At 40.0% G+C, this 23,383-nt stretch overlaps 2 protein-coding genes across 2 annotated transcripts; one reads left to right on the top strand and one right to left on the bottom strand.

Annotated features, from left to right (window-relative positions):
- Positions 1-2,041: 2,041 nt before the first annotated feature.
- Positions 2,042-3,516, top strand: LOC112350543 (pentatricopeptide repeat-containing protein At2g33680-like). The gene is made up of 3 exons (XM_024686877.1): positions 2,042-2,888; positions 2,953-3,060; positions 3,116-3,516. Exons 1-2 carry the CDS (start codon positions 2,042-2,044, stop codon positions 2,958-2,960), a joined length of 855 nt encoding a protein of 284 aa, XP_024542645.1. The 3' UTR covers positions 2,961-3,060; positions 3,116-3,516.
- A 13,185-nt stretch (positions 3,517-16,701) lies between these two features.
- Positions 16,702-17,942, bottom strand: LOC9634846 (adenosine monophosphate-protein transferase fic-1). Its single transcript, XM_024686953.1, has 2 exons — positions 17,882-17,942; positions 16,702-17,830 (listed from the first exon to the last, which is right to left on the bottom strand). The coding sequence occupies exons 1-2, from the start codon at positions 17,936-17,938 to the stop codon at positions 16,973-16,975; spliced, it is 915 nt and encodes a 304-aa protein (XP_024542721.1). The 5' UTR covers positions 17,939-17,942; the 3' UTR covers positions 16,702-16,972.
- Between the last annotated feature and the right edge of the window lie 5,441 nt (positions 17,943-23,383).

The raw sequence follows: 23,383 nt of genomic DNA on the forward strand, positions 1-23,383 counted from the left end.
GAATTGTCACCAAAGACTGCTTCTCCTGGGTGATGATGTTGCAAGCATTTGCCACAAATGGTCATCTCCATGAAGCGGAACATCTCTTTTTCAAAATCCCACAAACCAACCTTGTTGTTTGGAACGCAATGATAGCTGCTTACATCACAAACAACGCTCTTCTCAAGGCACAGTCACTTTAGGAATCAATGCCAGAATGGAATCTCATTTCTTCTACCACAATTCTTACTGCACTTGCTTGTTCTGGGAAGGGAAGGTAGTTTTATGTTCGATGGAGGAACACGATCTCATCGCCTGGAACGCAATGCTTGCTGCCTATACACACAGTGACAATATGGACGAACTCACTGTTATCCCCCAACAGATGCCAGAACTCGATATTGTCTCGTGGAACACAATTCTGTCAGCATACGCACGATCTGGGGATTCTCACACCACAGAACAAATCTTCCATCGCATGATTGAAGCTGATCTTGTCTCCAGCACCACAATGCTTAAATTTTATGCAGAGAGCCGCGAGACAGATCAAGCCCAACAAGTCTCTGATGGATTGCCACATTGCAATGACATCTCCTGGACAGTGATGATCAAAGCATATAGGGCTGCAAGGACCTTAACCCATGCTTTGATCTCTTTAACAAAGCCAGCAGCAGTGATGTGGGAAGCTATGCTATGCGTATATACCAAGGCCCGGATGGCTAAACAAATTTTTATTCCATGCCCGCTACAACCCTTGTGCCAGCATATGTTCAATAAGACCATCACTTGAAGCGTCATGATCCACGGGTAAGCATCACTCGCGCGACCTTCATGGCATGGCGCCTATGCGAGCAAGGGTCTTGGACGAGGCAAAAGGCTTCTTCGATTCCGAGCACGGTGATGGCGGCCGAGTAATTTCGCATTTGTTGAAAATACAGGGGCATTGTGAGAATCGGGCTCGCGACCTCTCGCACCCAAAACGAGAATCATACCCATTAAGGACTAACGCCCTTTAAATATTTCAGTCATCGCTCCAGGCACGGCCCAGGACAAAATCAATAGACTGAAATCTGTGGATGTCACGGTTATAGAATCGCCAGCCAATATTGGTGAAGCAATGGACCAGGAATTTAAGAAGCGAAACCAATGTCGATCGGGAGGAATAACACGATACTTCTAATTGTTCTCCATTTTGATGTACTCTAAAGCTTTTAATCACAGGAGTGATTCTTACAGTCAATGGTGGACGCTCTCTACACGGATTGGAGAGAAGTAACTGTTGCTCTTGTTCCCAGAGACATGGGAGAGGATCTCTTGAATCATGTTGTTTGTCTTGTTTGTGCAATCCTTGGCATGGATTTCCTTGGACATGTCCCGGCTCATGCTTGCGCTCCTCCCATCAAACATATACTTGAACAGCGTGCACAAGCTTCCACCTTCCTTAATCTGGACTCCATACCAGATCTTGTCTCCAGCACATCTAGTCGAGTGGCACAAGTCCTCGAGTCGCCTCATCATGTGGCATCTCGTCCCGCCAATCACCACCAAGAGCTGGGAGTTCCTCGAGGCACAATCATCACGGTCTCTACTGCAGAGCTCTTGGGTGAGGAGGCTGTGAAGCTCTTGAGCTCTAGCACAGTGGAGGAAGTCCGGTGCCAGTAGCTTGGATGCCGATCGCGGCCAAAAGTCATGAAAATCCCTGTGGGAAGTGATAACTAACCCATCAATCTTGTATACTACCTTGCTGCTCGGATTTTTCTTGGGGACCATGGGAGGCTCCTCCTGGAGCTCACGCCTTCTCTTTGGAGCACTAATCTTGGTATCAACTTGTCCTTCCTTGTTTCGCTGCCTCTTCTTTCCCTTCTTGATTGCATCCATCGCCGCCACAGCGCTAGCCTTCTTGTCCACGCTCTCGATCACTGCCATTAAACCCTGATTGTGTGAATCCTAAAGGGCCCTTTTATATGGTAACAAAAAATGCAATCAAATCAAAATCTAGTACGGACCGCGAATATTTTATTGATCGTTTATAAGACATGCTCCGTTTAATATAAAGAATCAAATGAGTCCTAGTTCTTCCACTTCCCGACCTCGATCTTTCCGTTCCAAGCTTGACCGCGCCCACTCCAGCGATTGCGAGGTGAGGAGATTCCTTGCGTCGCTCAAGGAATGCTCGCGATCCCGGGATCTGGATTGGGGTAAGCAAATCCACGCCGAGGCGGAGTGCTGCGGCCTCGATTCCAATGCGTTCGTGGCGAGCAGCCTGGTGAATCTCTATGGCAAGTGCGGCTGCATGGACGAGGCGCGCAGGGCTTTCGACCGGATGAACTGCCCCGACCTCGTCGCGTGGAATTCTCTCATTCTGGGCTATGCCGTGAATGGGCATGGCGGGGTTGCGCTCCAGCTCTTCCTGGACATGGAATCGCGGGGCTTGAAAGGGAATTCTGTCACGTTTATTGGATTGCTCAAGGCCTGCGCGAGCCTCGCAGAGAAGGAGAATGGGATGGTTTTAGAAGATCTAGAGCTCGTCGTGAAGTTTTCTTCTCTTGAGAGAGGAATGGCTCTTCACTCCCTTGCCACTGCAAGGGGAATCGACACAAACGCTTTGGTAGCTAGCAGCCTGGTGGAAATGTATGCTCGGTGTGGAAGCGTGGTGGATGCGTGGAAGGTTTTTCATGGAGCTCCAAAGCGTGACGTAGTTCTATGGACTTCTTTGATGCAGGGTTTTGTAGAGAATGGGCAGAGCGAGGTGGTGCTTGAGCTCTTCGTGGAAATGCAACGAGACAGCAGTGGAGCAAATGCCAGAACCTTTGTTGCGGTGTTCCAGGCCATCACTTCTTTAGCAAAGAGGGAACGAGGAGAAGAAACTATCCATGGAAGGATACTCAAGCTGAAGTCTCTGGAAAGAGGTATGGCTTTTCACGCGCAAGCCTTGCGAATTACTAACCATCGCTTGGATATCTTTCTTCACAGCTGCTTGATCCAAATGTACGCGGCTTGTGGCAGCATGGGCGATGCTCTTGGAGTATTTAGCACCATTTTCCAGCCAAATCAAGTCTGCTGGACGGCATTGATGCTCGGGTACGTTGAAAACAGCCAGGCCGAAACAGCACTACATTTTTTCTTGCTAATGCAGCTCGAGGGATGTTCTCCAGACGTGTGGACGCTCGTTTGCGTGCTCAAAGCTTGTGGAAGCTCAGTAGCCTTGAGGCTTGGCCGGATACTTCACGAAGAGATCACGAGCTTGGGGTTCCAGTTCCAGGGAGCCGTGATCTCTTCGTTGGTAGATTTCTACAGCAGATGTGGGAGCATGGACGAAGCGGAGCTGGTTTTCAACTCGGTCTCGAGGAAGGATGCTGTGAGTTGGAGCTCACTTATCGCGGGCTACAGCCGCCAGGGAGACAACGATTGAGTGATCCAGCTCTTTGAGAAGATGTGTGACGAGGGTGTCAAGCCGGACGGTGTAACTTATGTCTCGGTGCTCGCGACTTGCAGCCGGGCTGGGATGATCGAGCAAGGCAAGAAATTTTTCCAGGAGATGACGTCTAGGTGTGGATTAGATCCGGGCATTGAGCACTACCACTGCATGATCGACATGCTGGGACGAGCAAAGCAGATCGAAGAAGCTCTGGAGATGGTGGAAGCTATGCCGTTCGAAGCCACAATGGTCACTTGGACGAGTTTGCTGGCTGCTTGCTCGAAGTGGAAGAATGGGAGAGTGGAGAAGATTGCTTGTGACAACATCGTCTCTCTCCTGCAGAAGATTTCTCCATAGCTCATTACACGGGCTTTTTAAAAGAGATCACGTCGATCTCAATGATAGCTTATGGTCAGTGTGATTCGATTGATTCCTTTCTTACTTTGGTGTCATCATCAAGATGAATGGCAATTGCCTCTACAAAGGAAGACAATTCCAAAAGTTGCGGGCAGACGGATGATCCTGACCTCTTGCATTACAAAAAATAGAAAATCTGTACCCAAGTGTGCATTATATCTTTAGAAATATTTTTCTTGACAAATTTTATAAAATTAAAACTATTTGATTTTCCTCTTCAAGCGGTGAGTGTTTGGAATATGAAAAGGGAATATAGAAAATGCACATATCAATTAGCCCAAAAACCCTAGTTTATACATAGAAGCGAGTAGTCTAGATTAAAATTAATTTGACAGCTACTAAAATCCCACTACGCTAATATTAGTATATAACATCGTAACTGTATACTTGGCCCTCACATCATCCCCTCCTCTTGGAATAATGGAAGGCCGTCAAAGTTCTTTTGTAAACAGGCCAGGATTTGGAGGAACATTAGGAGGAGGCATCGGTGGATCTATAGATGATATTAATTGCTCCTGATCCCTTTGTATGAAGCGTTTTAACCGCTGCACATGCACAATCTCCAGAGGATTGGCCTGTTGGACATCATGTCAAACCTCATAAACTTGTGGTTCAACTTGCCGCAACATCTGATACGGTACTTTTCACTGTGCAAGGAGCCCTTTAAATAAACCATATACTGTAAAATGGGGAAAATGAACTAACACCAAATCATCCACGTTGTACTCCGCAGGTGGACGATGATGGGAGTTGTATTGCCGTTGTTATCCCACTTGTATGCGGCCTAAGTGTTCGGCAGACTCCACTTGGACAAGTGGAAGAATACTCGTCAAATACTGATCTTATGACCTAGCATCCGCAACTTGTGGCAATTGCAAAAGTAAACCCAGCTCCTTTGGTAATATTGGATCATAACCATATAGGAGTTTATATGGTAAAGCACTAACGGAACTCTGCACTTCTGTGACATATGCATACCGAAGAGACGGCAAATAATCCGAATGCTGAAAGTTCACATACTTTGCAATCATCCCCTTGAATGTCCGAACAAGCCATTCCACCAGATCGTCTGATTGTGGATGATAAACACTTGTGAAAGTGTGGTGTATCCCCAACCGAGACATCAAAATATGAAATGCCTCAGCCATAAATGCGGGACGATTATCCGAAAGAATTTGCTCTGGACAATAATGCTAAAACACCACTCAATTGAGAAGGAAGTATCCAATAGCAGTTGTAGAGGCGCTAGCAAGAGCCCCAACTTCCACCCAACGAGTCAAATAGTTAGAAGCAATAATAATATACTCATTGGCAGCAGTTGACTGTGGAAAAGATCCCATAAAATCAAACGCCACCAACTCAAATGGACGGGAAATTGCATTTGACTCCAACCGTCTTTTCGCAACCCGAGGGGGAGTATTACGAGCTTAGCTGGAAACCTCCCCTAACACATGCACGCCCAGGAGCAGCTCCACTCACGACTGAAAGCCAAGTTCAAACGGCTACTAGTTTATTTCTATTCTAGGCATATGTTGGCGGTTAGAACCGCCAACAGGATAGTGGTTTTGAGAGACCCCAGCGCAGCTAGGGTTCCCCATCTCCTTTCCCACTCCATTGTACTTCAATACTCCTGAATCGCACCCCCTATTTGCATTATCTTTGTCTTGAGTCTCTCTCCCAGCCGATCCACCACTTCTTTCACCCCTCCTCAGCTGACGACCTCCGGAGATCAGGTGCCAGCTCTCAGATCGAGTTCTTGTGGTAGCAGTATTCTCATCCGCTTCACATTTTCCATTAAACATTTTGGCGACCACGGTGGGATGGATCGCTGAGAGAGATTCAAGAGCTTCAAGAACCACTCTTTCTCTCCACATTGAGTATGCCACCACCAACATGGGTACCCGGAACACGCCTCGCTGCAGTGACCACTAGAGGAAGAAAGCTACACCAGCAAATTTTTGAAGAAATTAAAGATCTTTCAATGAGACCTCCTAGCGCTCTATCCGAATGAGGAGAAGAAGACCTTTGCAATCAACCCCAACATCAGCACCGAACTCTTCACCAGCCAGCACCGAGGAACCGACAGCAAGCCCGAGCAACTCCTCCGAGATCTTCTCCGACCAGCAATATGAGAGCCCAACTCCGAATTCGAGCAGAAGAACACCGGCTGCAAGCCAGAGAACTCGCCGGCAGAGCCTCCGAACTCTTCTCCGACAACAACTCTGCTTTACCGACCAGACAGAAGAACAGCAAGAATTCCGGCAACAGATCTTCCCGACCAATGCTTCTTCCACACATCAGCCGCACGTTCTCCTACGACAAGCCTCCGACACTCTATCCCAGCATTGGCCAAGTCACCAAAGGAAAGCTCCCGAACGCACCGAAAATCTTCCGACAGACTCTCCGACTGAGTGCCCAAACCAGCACCGAGGACATCATCCGATGATGACACGACGCTAATCTCCACACTGCCAAGACTCTGTTCGACCACGCCATCAAGTACGCCGGCCTAGAGACCATTGACGACGAAATTGGGTCTGATCACCCCAACTAGTCCGACTATCCGAAACTCTTCGTCGAGCTTCATCTCGGCACCGGCACCTGGAAGACCAGCCTGCACTCAGCACCTCGTCTCGACAAATCGATTGGAGACTCCACCGACAAGCCCAAGCCAAAGAAAGAAACGAAGAAGAAACTCCTGGAGTACGACTGCTACCCACTTCTGGATGAGTTTTCCTCTGAGCGCCCGAACACCAGCCCGGACGACATCCCGACAACTTCTTCGACTGACCTGCATGACAGCTCTCCAATCACTACTACACCGAATCAGTCAACTCCCCGATGAGCTCCAAGAAATCATCCGGCAGAAGATTCGCGACCTTCTTCCGGCAACACACTTTGTTCAATTGACTGACAACATCCTCCTACTAGCGACCACTTTTTGGATCAGCACCGAGTTCGTCTGTCAGCAAAAGCTTGACAACCGACACCTCGACCAGCCAACAACGATCCTGCCCAACAAGAGTGGACCGACTACAAGAAGTTCTACAGCATAGTAACCCTTAGAAGATTATACAATAACTACTACCGAAGACTAGCTTCGAAGCTGCAGGCCTGAAGATATTTCTGGAGCCTTGAGATTATCGTCGACACCGATTCGACATTCAGCCAGATACCCAACAACATCACCGACAACCAATTTGAGAGTTTGATGAAGACCTTCATCCCCGAGATACCAACATCCAAGATAGTTTTAGTGTACAAGAACCCACGGCCGAAGAGAGCCACATGAACAAGCCAAGGAAAGCAGCCAGCAAACAACAAGAAGACATCGAAAGACTTCAACGACACCTCCATCGAGAGTTGAAGAGACTAGAAAAAGAGAGAAAAGAAAAAGCCACCCAGTGGTCCCACTTTGTACAAGTTTCTGAAAGAGAAAGGTACATTACTGATGAATTGTTTCCCAAAATTGCAGCCGGTGCAGACGCCGGAAGGATTTTAGAAGGCTACCAGAATTTTAGGACACCGCCTACTTCTCCGACTGCAGCACCGGAGAATCCGCAAGAGACCCAGCCGGAAGTTCAGCACACTCCCCAGCACAGCTTCCACAACCCACTCTTCCGAGGACAGACCGACCCAAGAACTTATTTCTCCTGGACTGTACCGACAGCTTCACCAGCAGTCCTTGGCACACTGTTTTCGACACCAGTATCAGCTTCTACCTCGACCATGCCGTTCGCCTTCGCACCGGACTTCTACAACTTCCAGCAACAACCAGACTCCCCGAAGCTCAACTCAGTCGAATACGGCCTCCAACCGATATACATTGTCGACCCAGACGATCGACCAGCACATCACTAGCAATACGAGTTCGGCCAATCCTCCGAATACACACTTGACCAACTTTTTGACCAGGCGTTCAGCAGACCCCACCAACAACCAGAACCAGACATCGATCTTCAGCAACCGGACTTACAGAACACTCCACCAACTGCTCTGTCAAACATCCTGCCAAACGCTCCACCGAACACTCTGCCACACAGTCTACCAGACATTCGCCCCGACATCGTCACCATGACAATGGTACTCCCCAACACAGTCATCAGCAAGCTTGTCACCTACCCACAATTCAAAGGGAAGAAGACCGAAGACCCAGAAAAGCATGTCATTCGCTTTAAGGAGGCCGTTTGAGTCAACGGCCAGCAAGACAACCTCGCATTCCTCTTCGGCTGCACCCTCAAAGGACGTGCCAGAGAATGGCTCCAGACGACCGACTCGAAACTCACCTTCAACGAGCTCACCAAAGCCTTCATCGACTACTTCAAGTCAGCACTCAGCCAGTTAGAGAAGCTTCAGAAGATACAGAACATCAAGATGCGTACTAGCGAAACTCTCAAAGAATACACCGAACGCTTCACCAAACATGCCAACCGCTGCAAGAGCTCTTCTACTGAAATACTTTTATACCAGTGGTACATGCAGGGACTAGCTTCACAGTTGAAGAAAGCCGCCACCAAAATCGACACCAGCGATTACAAGACTCTTTCCAAAGATTTGAAAGAAGTTCAAATCCGCCGACAAACTGCCCGAGTTGATGAACCGGAAGACTTCGACTCTGAGGAAGATGAGGATGACCTCCTTGACAGCATCACCAGCAAGTCCAAGGACAAAGTCGGCATCCAAAAGATCCAGAAGCTCCTCACTAAATTCACTGCATTTGGCGACAAATCCGACGTCTGAACCGGCATCTAGTGCACAAAATGCAAGAATGAAGGACACTCAGCCACCGACTGCAAACTCCAGCTCGTCAAGTGCCAAATCTGCGGGAAAGACAACCATGACGCCAAGACATGCAGATTCCGCAGCCAACCTGAAGTCCGACAAATCTCCAACTTCCCTTGGAGACCTCCCTGACAGTCTGAGTATTCGACCCAATATCCGGCTGCACCTCCGAACAACTGGCAACTGCCCCAGAACAACTACCTGCCGCGACAATGGAACACACCACCGAGATTCAACAACAACTACAACAACCGACCCTACTTCAATGACCGATACTGACAACCCGACAACCGGCCATACCAACAATACCAACAAAACCAGATGGACTACAACAATAGCCAAGCCTATCCACGCTACCAGAATCAAGGGTATCAACGCTACAACAGATCTTAAGGCTATCAAGACCAGAGATATCAAGGCAACTACAACAGCCGCCCATGGAAACCCCAAATCCAAGACCAGCCCGGCCCTCCGAGACTCGGACCGCCGCCGCCCAGACACATTTACAATTTCATAATACCTGCTAAAATTTATTTTACTAAGTTTAAAATTTGTACAAATGTTATTGTTAGTCACTTTTTAACTTAACATTAATTTATTTTTACTATCAGTAATATTAGTATTAAATAAATGACATGGACAATAGTTGTATAAAAATGCATAAATAAAATATATTTTAAAATAATGTTATAAAAAGTGGATAAAAATTGTAAAAACTAATACTGATACTTTTATACCTTATAAGAACATCATAATTTTGGTGACATTCAAATTTTTTATGAAGTTAAGAGGAAGAAAAAATAATGGCCTATTATAGTAATGTGTATTTACATACCAAATAATAAATAATAATAAAAAATCAGTTAATTAATAAATATTTTTAAAATATAGAATTATTTAATGGGAGTAAAAGTTTTATAAATATATTTTTAGTTAAAATAAAAAATTTTATTTTAAGAAAACTACTAAAACTACCAAAAGATTTTATTTTTCACCTAGATTTTATTATATAGTAAAACTGTTTAATTAACATTGTTTCATTATAAAATATTTTTGTACAGATATACATATATAAAGATGAGATGAGACCATTTATTGCCAAAGGTATTTTTTTAAAAAATTTTATAGCATTGATTGGATAAATTCCCCTTCCCATGATCATATAATTATAATGATCCTTATTAATTTTAATGGTTCAAATCATCTTCTGAATGCCCATTGTAAGAACACCATCATACTAAGTTTAAGTGAAGTATAACATTGAAAATTTTGTGAGCTCTTCCATTTTGGGCATAAGCAAAAATCATCTAATGTTAATTTTGTTAAAGAGAATTTCCACATCATTAAACTATTTTATACTTTCTAAAAGAATGAAGAAAGAAAAACATGGAATTTACCAAGTTACATATTGCTAGCAAATTGAGATAAATCTCGTCAAAAGCGGGCAAAATAACAGCATAGAGCAGTATGAATTATTTCTGCTGCCAAAGACGTAAATTTAACACTAGTAATGTATTAGATTTTTATGAAATGATGGTTTGCGTTTTGTGCTTTCATACCAAAGTGAAATAGTAAAATAATAAATTCTAAAATAGTGAAATAAACAAAGTAATTATTAGTAAGCATCAAAAAATAAAATGATGGTTTGTATTTTATGTATCATTAACACTTTTAAACCAGAATGAAATAGTAAAATAGTGAAATAAACAAAGTTATTATTAGTAAGCATCAAAAAATAAAACATGAGTTTAACGCCAGTAATGTATTAAATTTTTGTGAAATAAAAATTTGTGTTCTCATGATACATAGAAATAAAACAATACATAATGATATAAAATTAATTGGGTTTGAAATTTAACTAGAAAATATAATATCTTAACTGGAAATGATATTATCATCAACTTGAGTATTTAAAAATCTATTTAAATTTTGTTCTATAATCCTTTTTAAATTTAAATTCATAGTGGACTTACTAATAAAAAATATTAAATCTAGTATATTAAAATATTTACTATTATATAATTATAATTATTATAAGTTGGTTTTTGTGTTTTATGATAATTAAATAATAAAACTTAATTTTTATTTATATTCTATATTTTAAAACAAATATCATATCAAAAATTAAATAATTTAATATTAATATTTTTAAACTATCGCTAATGAATTTAATTGAGTTGAAAGAAATATAATTAGAAAATAGGCAAAAAATATTAATCTCAAAAGCCTATAAAAAACTTCATACTAACAAAACTATCATGGATTCATGTAAAAATATGCATTTAATAATTTAGATGAAATTGATTTTTACATGTAAATTTAGAATTGTACATTTTATGTTTTTGAGAGAAAACTAAAAATAATTTTGGTGATAGAAATTAGAAAATGTAATATATTCATCCTAAATATTTTAAGAAAAAAATATTTTATATCATGAAATCAATTAATATTTTAGGAAAAAACCATTAGATATAATTTTTAAACTCTCTCTCTCTCTCTCTCTATATATATATATACTCTATGAAAATGTGTTATTGTTGGTTGAGTTGTAGACTGAAAAATAATGAATCATAATTTTTATTATACTAATAGTTATAATGTTTTAAAGTTTAATAATTTATAATTTAATTTGATTCAGAAATAAATTTATATTTTTTATTAACTTAAACATATCTATTTATTTCTTTTCTATTTTAATATTGAATTTTGTTTTCACTTTTGTTTTCTTTCAATAAATTTACAAAACTCCAAATTCACTTAGATGGTTACAAAGAATGATAGTTTATTAAATTAGTAGGATGTTAAGTTAAAGATTGTAATATTTCATGATAGAAAGAATGTTTATTGTAGATACTATTATTATTACATGGTTTCAAATGTTTTAAGCTGCACAAAATTTAAACAAAGGACCTTAAAGAGAAAACCAAATGTGGGAAAAAAAAAAGCTGCTAAAGGCTAGTATATAGAAAAATTGAATTCACTTTTAAAAATGGATATTTGTGGGTGGAGCAATTGTTTTAGTTATCATTTACACAGACCACATTTCTGTTGAGACTACTTGCAATGTTTTTATTTTTTGCCACCTCTTGGGATGTTTTGAGTAACCATAGCTATGATCAATTAATGCAGCAATTTGACTATTATTGTGGCTTTTGTTAGGATTTTAGCTTCTTAAACTTTTGCATCATATACAAATTGGTATTGTTACCTGGTTATGTGGTTCCAACATATATCACACCCAAAGCAACAAGGAGTGGAGCTTAGCATCTTCATGGAGCACAACCTCCAAATAAAATCTTTTGGATTTTGGATTTCAATTTGATTTAGATCTAGTATTTTGATATTTTTGTTATTATGTTGAATGACATTAATTATGCACACTGCCATCAATAAATTGCAACAATTATCCCAAGGCTAGAAATCTACATTTGCCTATGCATTTGAATTCTAGATGGCTGCCATTGATATTTCATGGGATAATGCACAACACCAATAGTTCCTTAGTTCCAAGCCAAAGATTAGTATGCAACTATAGTTTAAGGGCATGTAGTCTAGGTTGCATAATTTTCACAACCAATTTAAACTCAGAATCACTATACACTCTAGCCAGTATTTAGGCCGAAATACGATAGAAATAAGGGATAGGGATCAAGTGTTAACTCTCCTCTTTAACTACTCTTACATGGTGGTAATTGCCACTTCTTAAATCCTGACTGTCAAGATTGTAACCTTGAGTGTGAAAGTTGTGATCCTGGCTATCAAGAAAATGCTCAAATGCATAATTAATCAATTATACTCTATAAGAACTTATGCTTGAAGCTAGCTATGTCATCTTTATCCTATTGAACAACCTCAACTTTATATATGAGGTTGTGATGTGTGTAGTAGAAGTTTGTTTCAAGTGATTCTTTTCCAGGTGCATTATGAATCTTATTGGTGTCAATATTATGGGTGTCCAAGGAAAGCATGAAAAGGTGAGTACGTATTTTATATTTTTATTTAATTTCTAAACTTTTTTATTTTCTAGATTGGACCTATCATGCCTTTTGCAGAAACATATATGACAGGTTTCATGATAAAAAGTGTGCAACATGTGTTTTGCCTACGTATGACAATTCCACTTATATCATACCCAACCTTGTGAATGAGTAGATTCACAATATGTTTCCAAGGTACTGATTTCAAACTCCATTGACGATGCAAGTCTTACTTGAGCTTTATTCCCACCAAATGGTGTTATGATTAATTATACAATAGGTAAAAATTCTATGGTGGAGGTAGCACATGACTTTGGCAGATTAGTGTTTGCTATTGAAGAACATCATTTCTTCAAATATCGGATTAGAGGATTTTGTGAGTTGCCTCCAACTTTAGGGAGGTAAATTATGTTTATTAAGATTTTAATACATATTTAGTTCTGTTTTATAGATTACAGTCACTTAGAGTTTCTAGAATTGGAGGCTTTGGAAGTCTCTTCGACTATATAGAAGCTATGGTTCAACAAATGCAAAGTGAATCTTCCCCACAATACCAATATAAAAAGAGGCATAAAAAGAATTAATGTGTTGATAATGAGGTAAAAGAAAGTTAATTGCATCCTTACATGAAATGAAAAGCTTGTTATATGTTAAATGTCTATAAAAGTGTTAGTGTTAGATATCATAATTGCAAATTATCATTCTCACCTATCAGTATCACTTTATACCACTTGTGTGTTGGCATTTCTTCCTTTAACATCTTATAAACAATTGTATGTATAATAGTATCATCTAGAACAAGGTATATTACCTATAGCTAATATCATTTTATTATATATATATATATATATATATATATATATATATATATATATATGTATGTATATATATATATATTCTTTTAAAAGTGACAATACTATAGTATAGTAAAGTAATTCTAAATCTTATATTCTACTATAGGGTAGCATAAAAACCCTATATTTCACACTAGTTAATGCAATGTTTATCAAGGGGATGTTGTTCCTCATTATGAAGCAATAGTGGATATGTATCTATAATTCATTCTTGAATCTATTGTACATTTACATATGCACATTTTATAGATTTATTATTGGCTAGTTGCTATAGTGCTCAAGAAAAGTTTGTAAACCTATAAAGCCATTTGTTTTATAAAAAAAAAGGTTATGCATTAGACATTAAATATAATAGTGTTTTATGCTTTCAAATAGTCCTGCCATGTTAGGAACAAGATCTTGCAAAACTATATGGCATTATTATTGAAGCATTAAAGGCAATCCTTCTTTAGTAACAAGATTTAGAATTTCATATATAAAGAGCTCTAGTTCACCTTCTCTAAAACCCCCAATAAAAAGAGGAGTATTATGTGGAGGTAAAAGTGGAATATTGGTAGAACTTCGGGATAAAAGTGGAGATTAATATGAAATTTTTGGGGGCCAAGTATGAGTAACAATGACTTTCTTTCAAGCTATTTTGATACAAATTTCCAAGGAGCCTATATAGCCATTCAAATGTAATTAAGCTTGTATAAGATTAAATATAAAAAGCTTGATTAATATTGACCTCATATGTGATTTTATAATTGTTTATTTTCTTCCTTGATGCCATTACATGATCAATTTTTACTAACTAAGTGATATTTGCAATTTCTCAAAAAGGGTAGGGGACTAAGGAAAAAAGGAAAAAAGGTATCCTAGTAAGAAAAAGATTTAATTAGTCCCACATAACAAGAATATTAGCTAAAATGTATGGTGATATAAAATTTATCTTGGTTAAAAAAACTATGAAACCTAGAGTACCAACTTTTGCATTACAACTTTTACTCACAAATCTTTTATTTTCCTTGTTTCCCATCTTCTTTTGAATGAAAAAATAGTATGTACAGTTGTAAAAGTAATCAAATCAAAATATAACAATTACAACAGTAGTCATAATAAAATAATATAGCTTTACAAAAAATAAATTCTTAGTGTATCAAGTACATAGATAAAAGTTCCATGGGTCAGATGACGAAGCACAGTGCCACACTGCAACACAACTTGAAGAACTGTTCTTCAATCTCTCAACTTGGGAGAGTTATAGCGCTTTCCTGACCCTGTGGGTTCATATATGGGAGAGCTTACCTTGAGGACAAACCAGCATTGCTTGTAGTAGAACGAGTTGTGTGCATCTTGTGGATGCTGGAGAGGACTCTTGTGCTGCTGGTGATTCTGGTGATGGAGCGACAGCGGTATTCGACGAGCCCTCACCCGGAATTCAAAAGTGATTGCTGTGGGGCTTTGATTACTCCGTGACGTGGCAGTTGCTTTGGGTTTTCAAGGAATCTTAGCCCTGGCATTGCAGCACTCCTGGATCTCGGCCACGTAAATTTGCGAGAGAGAAAGAGAGAGAGAGAGAGAGAGAGGCTCCTCGTCATTCCCTGCTGATCCCAGGATCTGAGGGAGAGAGAGAGCGAGCGAGAGAGAGGGCTACAAACGTTCGTCTCGTAATTCCAAAAGAGTTTGGCGTCTATCTACAAGCGGCAAAGAGCAACGAAGATGCCCTCCACAATGAGAGCTGCGAGCTCTCCCGGACTTCCCGTGGCTCCTGCGCGCGTGAGAACAGAGAGATACTGTCCATGTCTCGCCGGCGGAACGCCGCTCAAATCCTCCGCATTCGCCGAGGCCCGCGTGAGTAAGGACCGCCACTCCTCCCTACCGATCAAACTCGCCTCGCCCAAGTGCCGCTCTGTCGAGCCAACATCCAGCAGCAGCGTAAGGGGGAAGTGGAGGCCAGTGACTCCCGAGACCAGGTACGTGAGCAGCAATCGTCCAAGCCGTCCATTCCCATCACCGAAGGGATGGATCGCCTGGAACTCCAAGAAGAAGCGCGCTGCCAATTTGGCCACGTCCACCACGAATGCAGCACTTCCCATCTCCCTCGCGTAGTACACGTTCTCCAGCTCGCTGTTGGTGGCGGCCACTAGCAGCTCCATCTCCTCCCTGATCATCTCCGGTGCCACTCTCTCGCTCGACAATGTGCCATCCAGCTGCTTTATCCAAGCTCGCTGGATCCGATAGTCACCTATCCGCGCATCCTCCTCTGTCGGACTCGCGACAACCACCGCGTGGAGCTTCTTGATCCTCGAGATGGAGAGGTGGGGCACGGGCACTCGGCTGCTCAGCTCCTTATCTTTCGAGATCCAATCCTTAATGTCTTCCAGCCCGTTGCAAAAGCTCACAAGCCGCCGCTTCTTATCCTCGTCCACGTAAAAGCCTCCATCGCCGTCGCTTGCTCCAATCGCCACCGCCGTCTCGGCTACAGACTCCATTCCTACATAAGACCAATGTTAAAAGGCCTTTAACCTTTTCCTAGCTAGCTTTTTACCTGCATTCATCTCCCACACCCGCTTAGATCACTAGACTTCTCTGGAGCAGCGCTGCCCCGTCTTTCCTTGTCCATGCGTCGTGAATCGCCCGTCGCAGCAGCAGCGCCTCTACACCCTACCTATCTTGGTGCAAGCAGCAAACACGAACAGCGCGAGCATTGCACGATCTTGCTCCGGCGGCAGCGGCTGCGCGATCTTCGTCGATATAGCATCAGCCACAGTGGTGAGATCGCTCCAGCGCCAAGCCGGACGAAGCGGGACCCGAAACCCTAGCGCCATCACTACTAGCACAAAAGAAGAATACTACAAGCCCCGCCCTTTTATAGCCTCTTCCTTCCAGAATATTCTCTAGCTCTAGGGTTCTTCCGTGGGAGAAGCGCGGGAAATGCAGCCGGGGCGATCGATCACGCCAGCCGCGACGTCGCGAATCCGGCCGCATTCGCTAGGTCCGGAAATATTCCTCGCGGATTGGAGCTCGAGGCAGTGGCGAATATGGCCGTCCGGGTGGAGCTCGCAGATGGGGCGAAGCTCCAACGCTCTTCCCGCAAAGGTCGGGGCTGCGATCTCTCATTTCTTCTCTTCAAGCTTCTCATAGCTTTTTCGTATGTTTTTTTTTCCTTTCTTTGTTTGCTTTAGCTTCCGCCAGGCATTGAGATGGCTATCGATGCCACAGGAGCTCCACTTTTTGGAGATTGTTGTTTTTCTGGTGCGTTGATGCGTTGATATCACGGTAATTTAAGCTTTCACCTTATAGATTCTTTCCAATGACAGGTTCTCTCTTCTTCTTTATAGAATCCAATACGTTACTGCAAGATATTGTTCATCTTGTGTGGCTGCTAGCTTATGATCGATGCTTGTCTCAGTGGACGTCTACGCTCTCCAAAGGTACATGGCGTGACCATCCTCACTGTTGTGGATAAGCCACTCAAGGGCATCACGCCACTGGAGATCCATCTCCTGTTGCTTAACTTTTTTCGTTCTCTATGCCAAGGTAAGTCTCTGTGGCTTTAGCCTTCACTGAGAGTGTTGTCTTCCAGGATCATCATCAGTCCTACACGTTTGTGGAGCTTCCATCCCCGCCGCCACGAAAAACTTCTTCCACCCGACATAGAGGCCTTCGGTGTAGATGGCAATGAGTCGGCCGGGATCTCGGGTCTCTGAAGACGATGCGTGCTGCCCCTCCTGCTTCTCCTCCTGAAAGCAGCTGCGGTACAAGCCATAGTCAACAATGTCTTCACTGTCCACCAGGTACGCATTGTTGGGGGCCAGCTGAGGTGTGATGCTGGAGAGGAGATAGGCGAGCAGGAGCCTTCCAACCCGTCCGTTTCCGTCTCGAAACGGATGAATAAGCTCGAAGTTGAGGAAGAAATCGACTGCCAGGTGCAAGAGCTTAGCAGTAAAGGTTGCAAGATCTTCTTGCTCGGTGCAGAAGACGTCGTCCAGCTTGGTGTTGGTGTCGCCCAGGAGCTGCTGCAACCTGTGAGGTACCTGGGAGTGCTCCACGAACTGGTGAAAGGAGCCGTCCTTGAGGCGAACCCAGACGTCGCGGTCCCTGAATCTGCCCGCCTCCGCCTCCCATCCATCGCGGTTCTGGAAGAGGACCTTGTGGAGCCTCTGGATGGCCGATATCGTCAAAACTGGCTGCCGGGACTCGCCAGCAGCTTGCTCCACCAGGCGATAGGCGTCGTGCAGGTTGACGGTGACAACGAAATCCTCCTCGTGTTGCTGCTGCGCGTCTCCTCGAGTAACTGCATCAATGACGGCCCGCGTCTGAGGGATGGAATCGTAGCCTTCGCCGTTGATGGTGTTGACTTGGTACACGAAATCCACTAGCATTTGCTTCCGGCAGAGGGCCGCCGCTGCCTCGTTGATCTGTGTCGATGATTTGTAGAACTCGCCAAGGAAGCTCGCGATGGCTCTTACCAGCCAGGTCGTGCTGCGCCGCACCCTCTTCCGCCACGCCGGATGCTCAATCGCCATCTCTTGTGCTCTGCCCTAAGGTTTGGAATAGGTGCAACACTTTTCTATTTTATAGAACGCACTACCTTTTATTATGAATTTATCCATGTTGCTATTCCTTTTTTATTTATAAGCCTTTTTTGGGCATGTGACAGTGGTACAAAAGTACAGTGACCTTTTTGAATTCAAACACATAGGCAAATTAAGATTTAGAGCTTGCACAACTGCTACACTTTTGTTTAATGTTGCTAAACATACTTATGAAGCATATAAAAAACAAAAAGATCAAAATTCTAAAGAATATCCTTCAAAAGGGTTATACATCCCATTTGATAATCTTGAATATCAATTATATTATGGTGATTTGAAGTTAAACTTAGTTGAAAAAGTCACGAAACATGGACGACATGCCATTAAACTTTGTTGTATATACCAATTTTTGGCTAAATTGCTCTTGATGTTAAATAATTTATTAGAGTTATGAGTGAAATGCTATATTAGTGTTGTAAATGTGACTATGGGTATTAAAAACTACTTGTCAATAGGTCTTTTTGAATATTCTTTTTATACTACTATAACAATAGGAGATTAGTATTGTTAGTTCCTTTTATTAGTCTCTGCCCATGCTAGTTTAGAAACCCATGCTTATAGCATTGAAATTGTAGCATGGATACATACCCAAAATAAATATAATTTCCTTTCCAAAAAAAGTAAGTAATATTTTTTCTAGTTCTCAACCCTTTTTGGGGAGAGTGATCATGTTCTTTAGGATTTCAATGTTTTTATTATTTGAGTGCTTCATAAACATTGAGCAACACCAATAAAACACATATCACCATTAACAAATTGTAACAATTGTGCCACAGCTCTAAATTTATGCATTTGAGCTTTAGATGGTCTCTGGTATAATACATATTTAATGGAATAATGCACAACACCAAAAATGGCTCTTTTTTTTTCCAAATTAAAGGTTGATATATAAAGACATGTACTCTAGGTTTCATATTTTTCTCATAAGTTAAACTTTATATCACCTTACACTTTAGCCAATATTCTAAGATACTTTTTGTCCTTTTTCCCTTAGTCCCTTGCCCTTTTTGAGAAATTGCAAATATCACTTACTTAGTAACCACTCAAAGAGAGAGAAACTAATTATGTAATGGCAATAAGGAAGAAAGTAAATAGTTATCTGGAAAGGGTGTTATTACTCTCGTACAAGCAATTAGAGTGGAATATTGAGTACATTGCATGGTAGGATCTTGTTGAGTCTAATATAAATCTAATTACATTTGAATGGGTGCCTAAAGCCAATTGTGTATGTTACTGTTATTTTTTACACTAATTACCACATGCTATATGGTAAAAAAATATTTTTGCTTTTTTCTTTCACAAATAAATGAGCTAGCAGATCCTCACATTATCCATTGAGACATCAAATCATCAATAGCAATAAAACATAATAATAATTAATTCATCAAAGTGATAATTTTTGTAGTGAATAGTTTTCACCTATAAACATCATCACTCAGGGAAAATATGGATGGATTGCTAATAATATGCTAAAGCAAGGGATGACCATAAAAAATTTGCTTCCCCATGATAGAGAGTGTTACATCATTATCTTTGAGACAAGAGAGGTGTACCAGTAAGCAAAATTGGGATGATTAATAATGGTTAGGTGGTTTCATTTCACCCATGGGTGTCAAGATTCATGGCAAAGGAGTGGAACTCTCAATGAAGTGTTTAAGGAATAAGTATGAAATGAGTAATAAGTGAGTCTCTAGAAAAGGGATACAAGAGGACTAACATATGACATATGAAAGTGTCAAAATGGACCCAAGATGAAGTTCGAGATAGACCTGAGACAAAGTCCAAGATGGAATCTAAGATGGACCTGAGATGGAATCCAAAATGGACCCAAGATGGAGTCCGAAATGGAGTTCGAGATAGAGTTTGAGATAAAGTTCAAGATGGACTTGAGATGGAGTCTGAGATAGAGTCCGAGTTGGAGTCTAAGATGGAATCTGATATTAGTTATAGGTAATATACCTTCTTCTAGACAATGCTATCTTACATACAATTGTTTACAAGATATTGAAGGAGGAGATGGCAACACACAAGTGTTATAAAGAGATATTGATAGGTGAAAATGATAATTTGCAATTATTATATTTGACATTAACATTGTCACTAATATCTAACACTTTCACAAACATCTTAATAAGTTTTTCATTTTATGTAAGGATGCAATTAACTTTCTTCTACCTTATCATCAATATATTGATTCCTTTTATACTTTTTCCTATAATGGTATTGTAGGGAAGATTCACTTTGCATTTGTTGAGCTATAGCTTCTGTATAGTTGAAGAGACTTCCAAAGCCTCAAATTCTAGAAACTCCAGGTAATTATGATCTATAAAACAAAACTAAACATGTATTGAAAATCTTTATAGACATAATTTACCTCCTTAAGGTTAGAGGCAACTCATAAAATCCTCTAATTTAGCATTTGAAAAATAATGTTCTTTAATAGCAAACAATGACCTACTAGAGTCATATGCTGCCTCCACTATAGAATCATTATCTGTTGTCCAATTAATCACAACACTATCTAGTGGGCAATAAAGCTCAAGCAAGATTTGCATCACTGATAAAGTTTGAAATTAATACTCTGGAAATGTGTTGTAGATTTGCTCATCCACAAGGTTGGGTATGATGTTAGTGGAACTATCATACTTAGAAAAACTATGTGCTACATACTTGTTATCACGAAACTTGTCATGTGTGTTTCTACAAAAGGCATGATAAGTCCAATCTGGAAAATAAGAAAGTTTAGAAATTAGATAAAAATATAAAGTATATACTCACCTTTTCAAGCTTCCCTTGGACGCCCATAATATTAACACCAATAGGTTTTATAATCCACCCAGAAAAGAATGACTTGAAACAAACTTTTGCTGCATATATCATAAGCTTATACATAGAATCGAGGTTGTTTGGTAGGATGAAGACAACATGGCCAGCTTCAAGTATAAATGCTTATGAAATATAGTTGATTAACCATGCATTTGGGCATTTTCCTAACAATAAGAATTATGACCTTAACACTCAAGGTTACAGTCTTGATAGTTAGGACTTAGAAAGAAGTGGTAATTACCACCATGTAAGAGTATTTAAGGGGGAGTACTTAGGATTTTAATACCTTTCTTATTTAAGTGCTTCATAAGTATGTGAAACAACACTAATAAAAAACACACCACCATCAATAAGTTGTAGCAATTGTGCCAAAGCTCTAAATTTATATTTGCCTATGCATTTGAGTTTTAGATGGTCTCTATTAATATTTCATGGTACAATATATATTTCATGGGATAATGCATAACACTAAAAATGGATTTTTTAGTTCTAAACCAAATGTTGGTATATGAGGACATGTACTCTAGGTTTCATAGTTTTCTTAACCAAGTTAAACTTTATATCAATATACACTTTAGCCAATATTCTACTTTAATTTGTTATATAAGATTAATTAAATCTTTTTCTTACTCCCTAACCAAACAAAAATCCATCTTAAAATAAATATATTACATAATATTAAATATTTTAAAGTAGTATATTTAATATTTTTTATTAAGGTTGGGAATCTTCACACAACAACAAACTTGCTCTACATGAGAATGCCTTATTCATTGATTACCTCAAGAATGCCTAAGTTATGCTCATTTAAGTTTGATCTTAACTGTAAAGAAAATAACTATCGGAAAAAAATTAACTATCTCCTCCTAGTTGATATTTAAAATGATTATTCCAGATAGAAAAGCTTGAAAGAGTAACAACAACAATAAAGTATCATTAGTCAAGAAAGCAAGAAAAAACAATTTTGACTGAAAAATGGCTAAGTATTTATTATGCCATCCCAATGGTGCATGATATTTTTTTAGATTCTAGACTCAACAGAGCAACCATGATCATGGTAGTGTGGGATGACGTAAAAAAATTTATTTAGAGCTTGTGCTCCATGAAATATGCTAAGCTCCTCTCTTGTTTGCTTTGTATGTGCTAAATGTTGGAACCAGACAACACTAATTTGTATATAATGCAACTCAAGTTTAACAAACTAAAATCCTGACAAAAGCCACAATAATAGTTAAGTTGTTGAATTGATTGATTGTAACTCTAGTTCTTTGAAGAGATGGCAAAATAAAAAACAATGCAAACAATTTCACCATTAATGTGACTCGTGAAAGTGATTATTAAAACAATCACGCCCACTGCAAATATGCATTTTGGAAGTGAATATAAGTTTTCTATGGTCTTCTCCTTGAGGTCCTTAAATCCTATATATTTTGAAAGATTTGTAATAATAATAATATCTACTATAAGTACATTCTTTTTTATCATGAATTATTGTAATCTTCAATTTAACATCCTTCTATTTTAATAACGTATCATTCTTTGTTACCATGTAAGTGAATTTGGAGTTTTATACATTTATCAAGACCAAGACAAATTGAGAAAAAAACAATCTAACTTTTGTTTACATTAACTTAGAAATAGATATGTTCAAATTAGTAAGAACAATAAATACAAATTAATATTATGAGGCCCAAGTGTACAACTATGATGCCATATACTAATATTAGCATAGTGGGATTTTGGTAGTTATCAGATTGGTTTCAATTCAAACCATTCACTCCTTTATATAATCTAAAGTTTTTGAGTTAATTAATATGCATATTTCCGTATTCCATTTCTATATTCAATGCACTCACATTAGTGGAAGTGAGGGGCAACTTTGATTGTCTTTAAAGAGTGCTAAGATTTGGGATTTTGGTTAGATTTAGTTTTTGCATTGTTTAAATCTCTTTTTTCTTATAATTTTTCTTAACTTTTTTTCTTTTGCTCTCTCCTTTTTGTTCATCTTCATGGCAGAGCAGTAACCTCCTCCTTTAACTCTAGAGTAATAGTTGATGCAATTGCTCGATGCTATGCAATTACAATTAAACAATCAAACTCAGTTGATAACAGCATTCACAACATATGGTGTAGCTCCTCTTGCTCTTGCTACCAATCCTTGAGTCCAACCAAAGTTCTTCTATGGGAGTCCTGAGGATGATATATATCATTGGTTTGATCACTTTATAGTGATTGCCATATACCATTCTTGGGATGATACTTAGTATTGCGTGAATTTCCTACGTGTGTTCAAGGGACAGTGTTGCAATGGTACAATGGTTTGAGTGCAGCCATTTGTAAGGATTAGAGCATTCTTTCTAATGTTTTCAAACATGCATTTGGATATGCTGATGATTGTGATGATGCTTTCTAACTTATCTTTGTTATGGACTATTTGAGTCCATGATGCAATTTAGCATTTGTTTTCGAAACCTCTTGCTTCGTGCAAAGCTAAATATGTCAGAATTGATCAAGTTGGGAATATTATGGCCTAGACTTCATCAAAATTTT

Source organism: Selaginella moellendorffii, unplaced genomic scaffold (genome assembly GCF_000143415.4).
Source record: "Selaginella moellendorffii unplaced genomic scaffold, v1.0 SELMOscaffold_51, whole genome shotgun sequence".
Lineage (NCBI taxonomy): Eukaryota > Viridiplantae > Streptophyta > Lycopodiopsida > Selaginellales > Selaginellaceae > Selaginella > Selaginella moellendorffii.

Bases quoted from the DNA above. Each gene is read 5' to 3' on its own strand.
- LOC112350543 (XM_024686877.1), top strand. From the start codon at position 2,042: ATGAGTCCTAGTTCTTCCACTTCCCGACCTCGATCTTTCCGTTCCAAG.
- LOC9634846 (XM_024686953.1), bottom strand. From the start codon at position 17,938: ATGGCGATTGAGCATCCGGCGTGGCGGAAGAGGGTGCGGCGCAGCACG. The intron at 17,831-17,881 runs GTAAGAGCCATC...TCATCGACACAG, and splicing joins GGCGCAGCACGACCTGGCTG to ATCAACGAGGCAGCGGCGGC.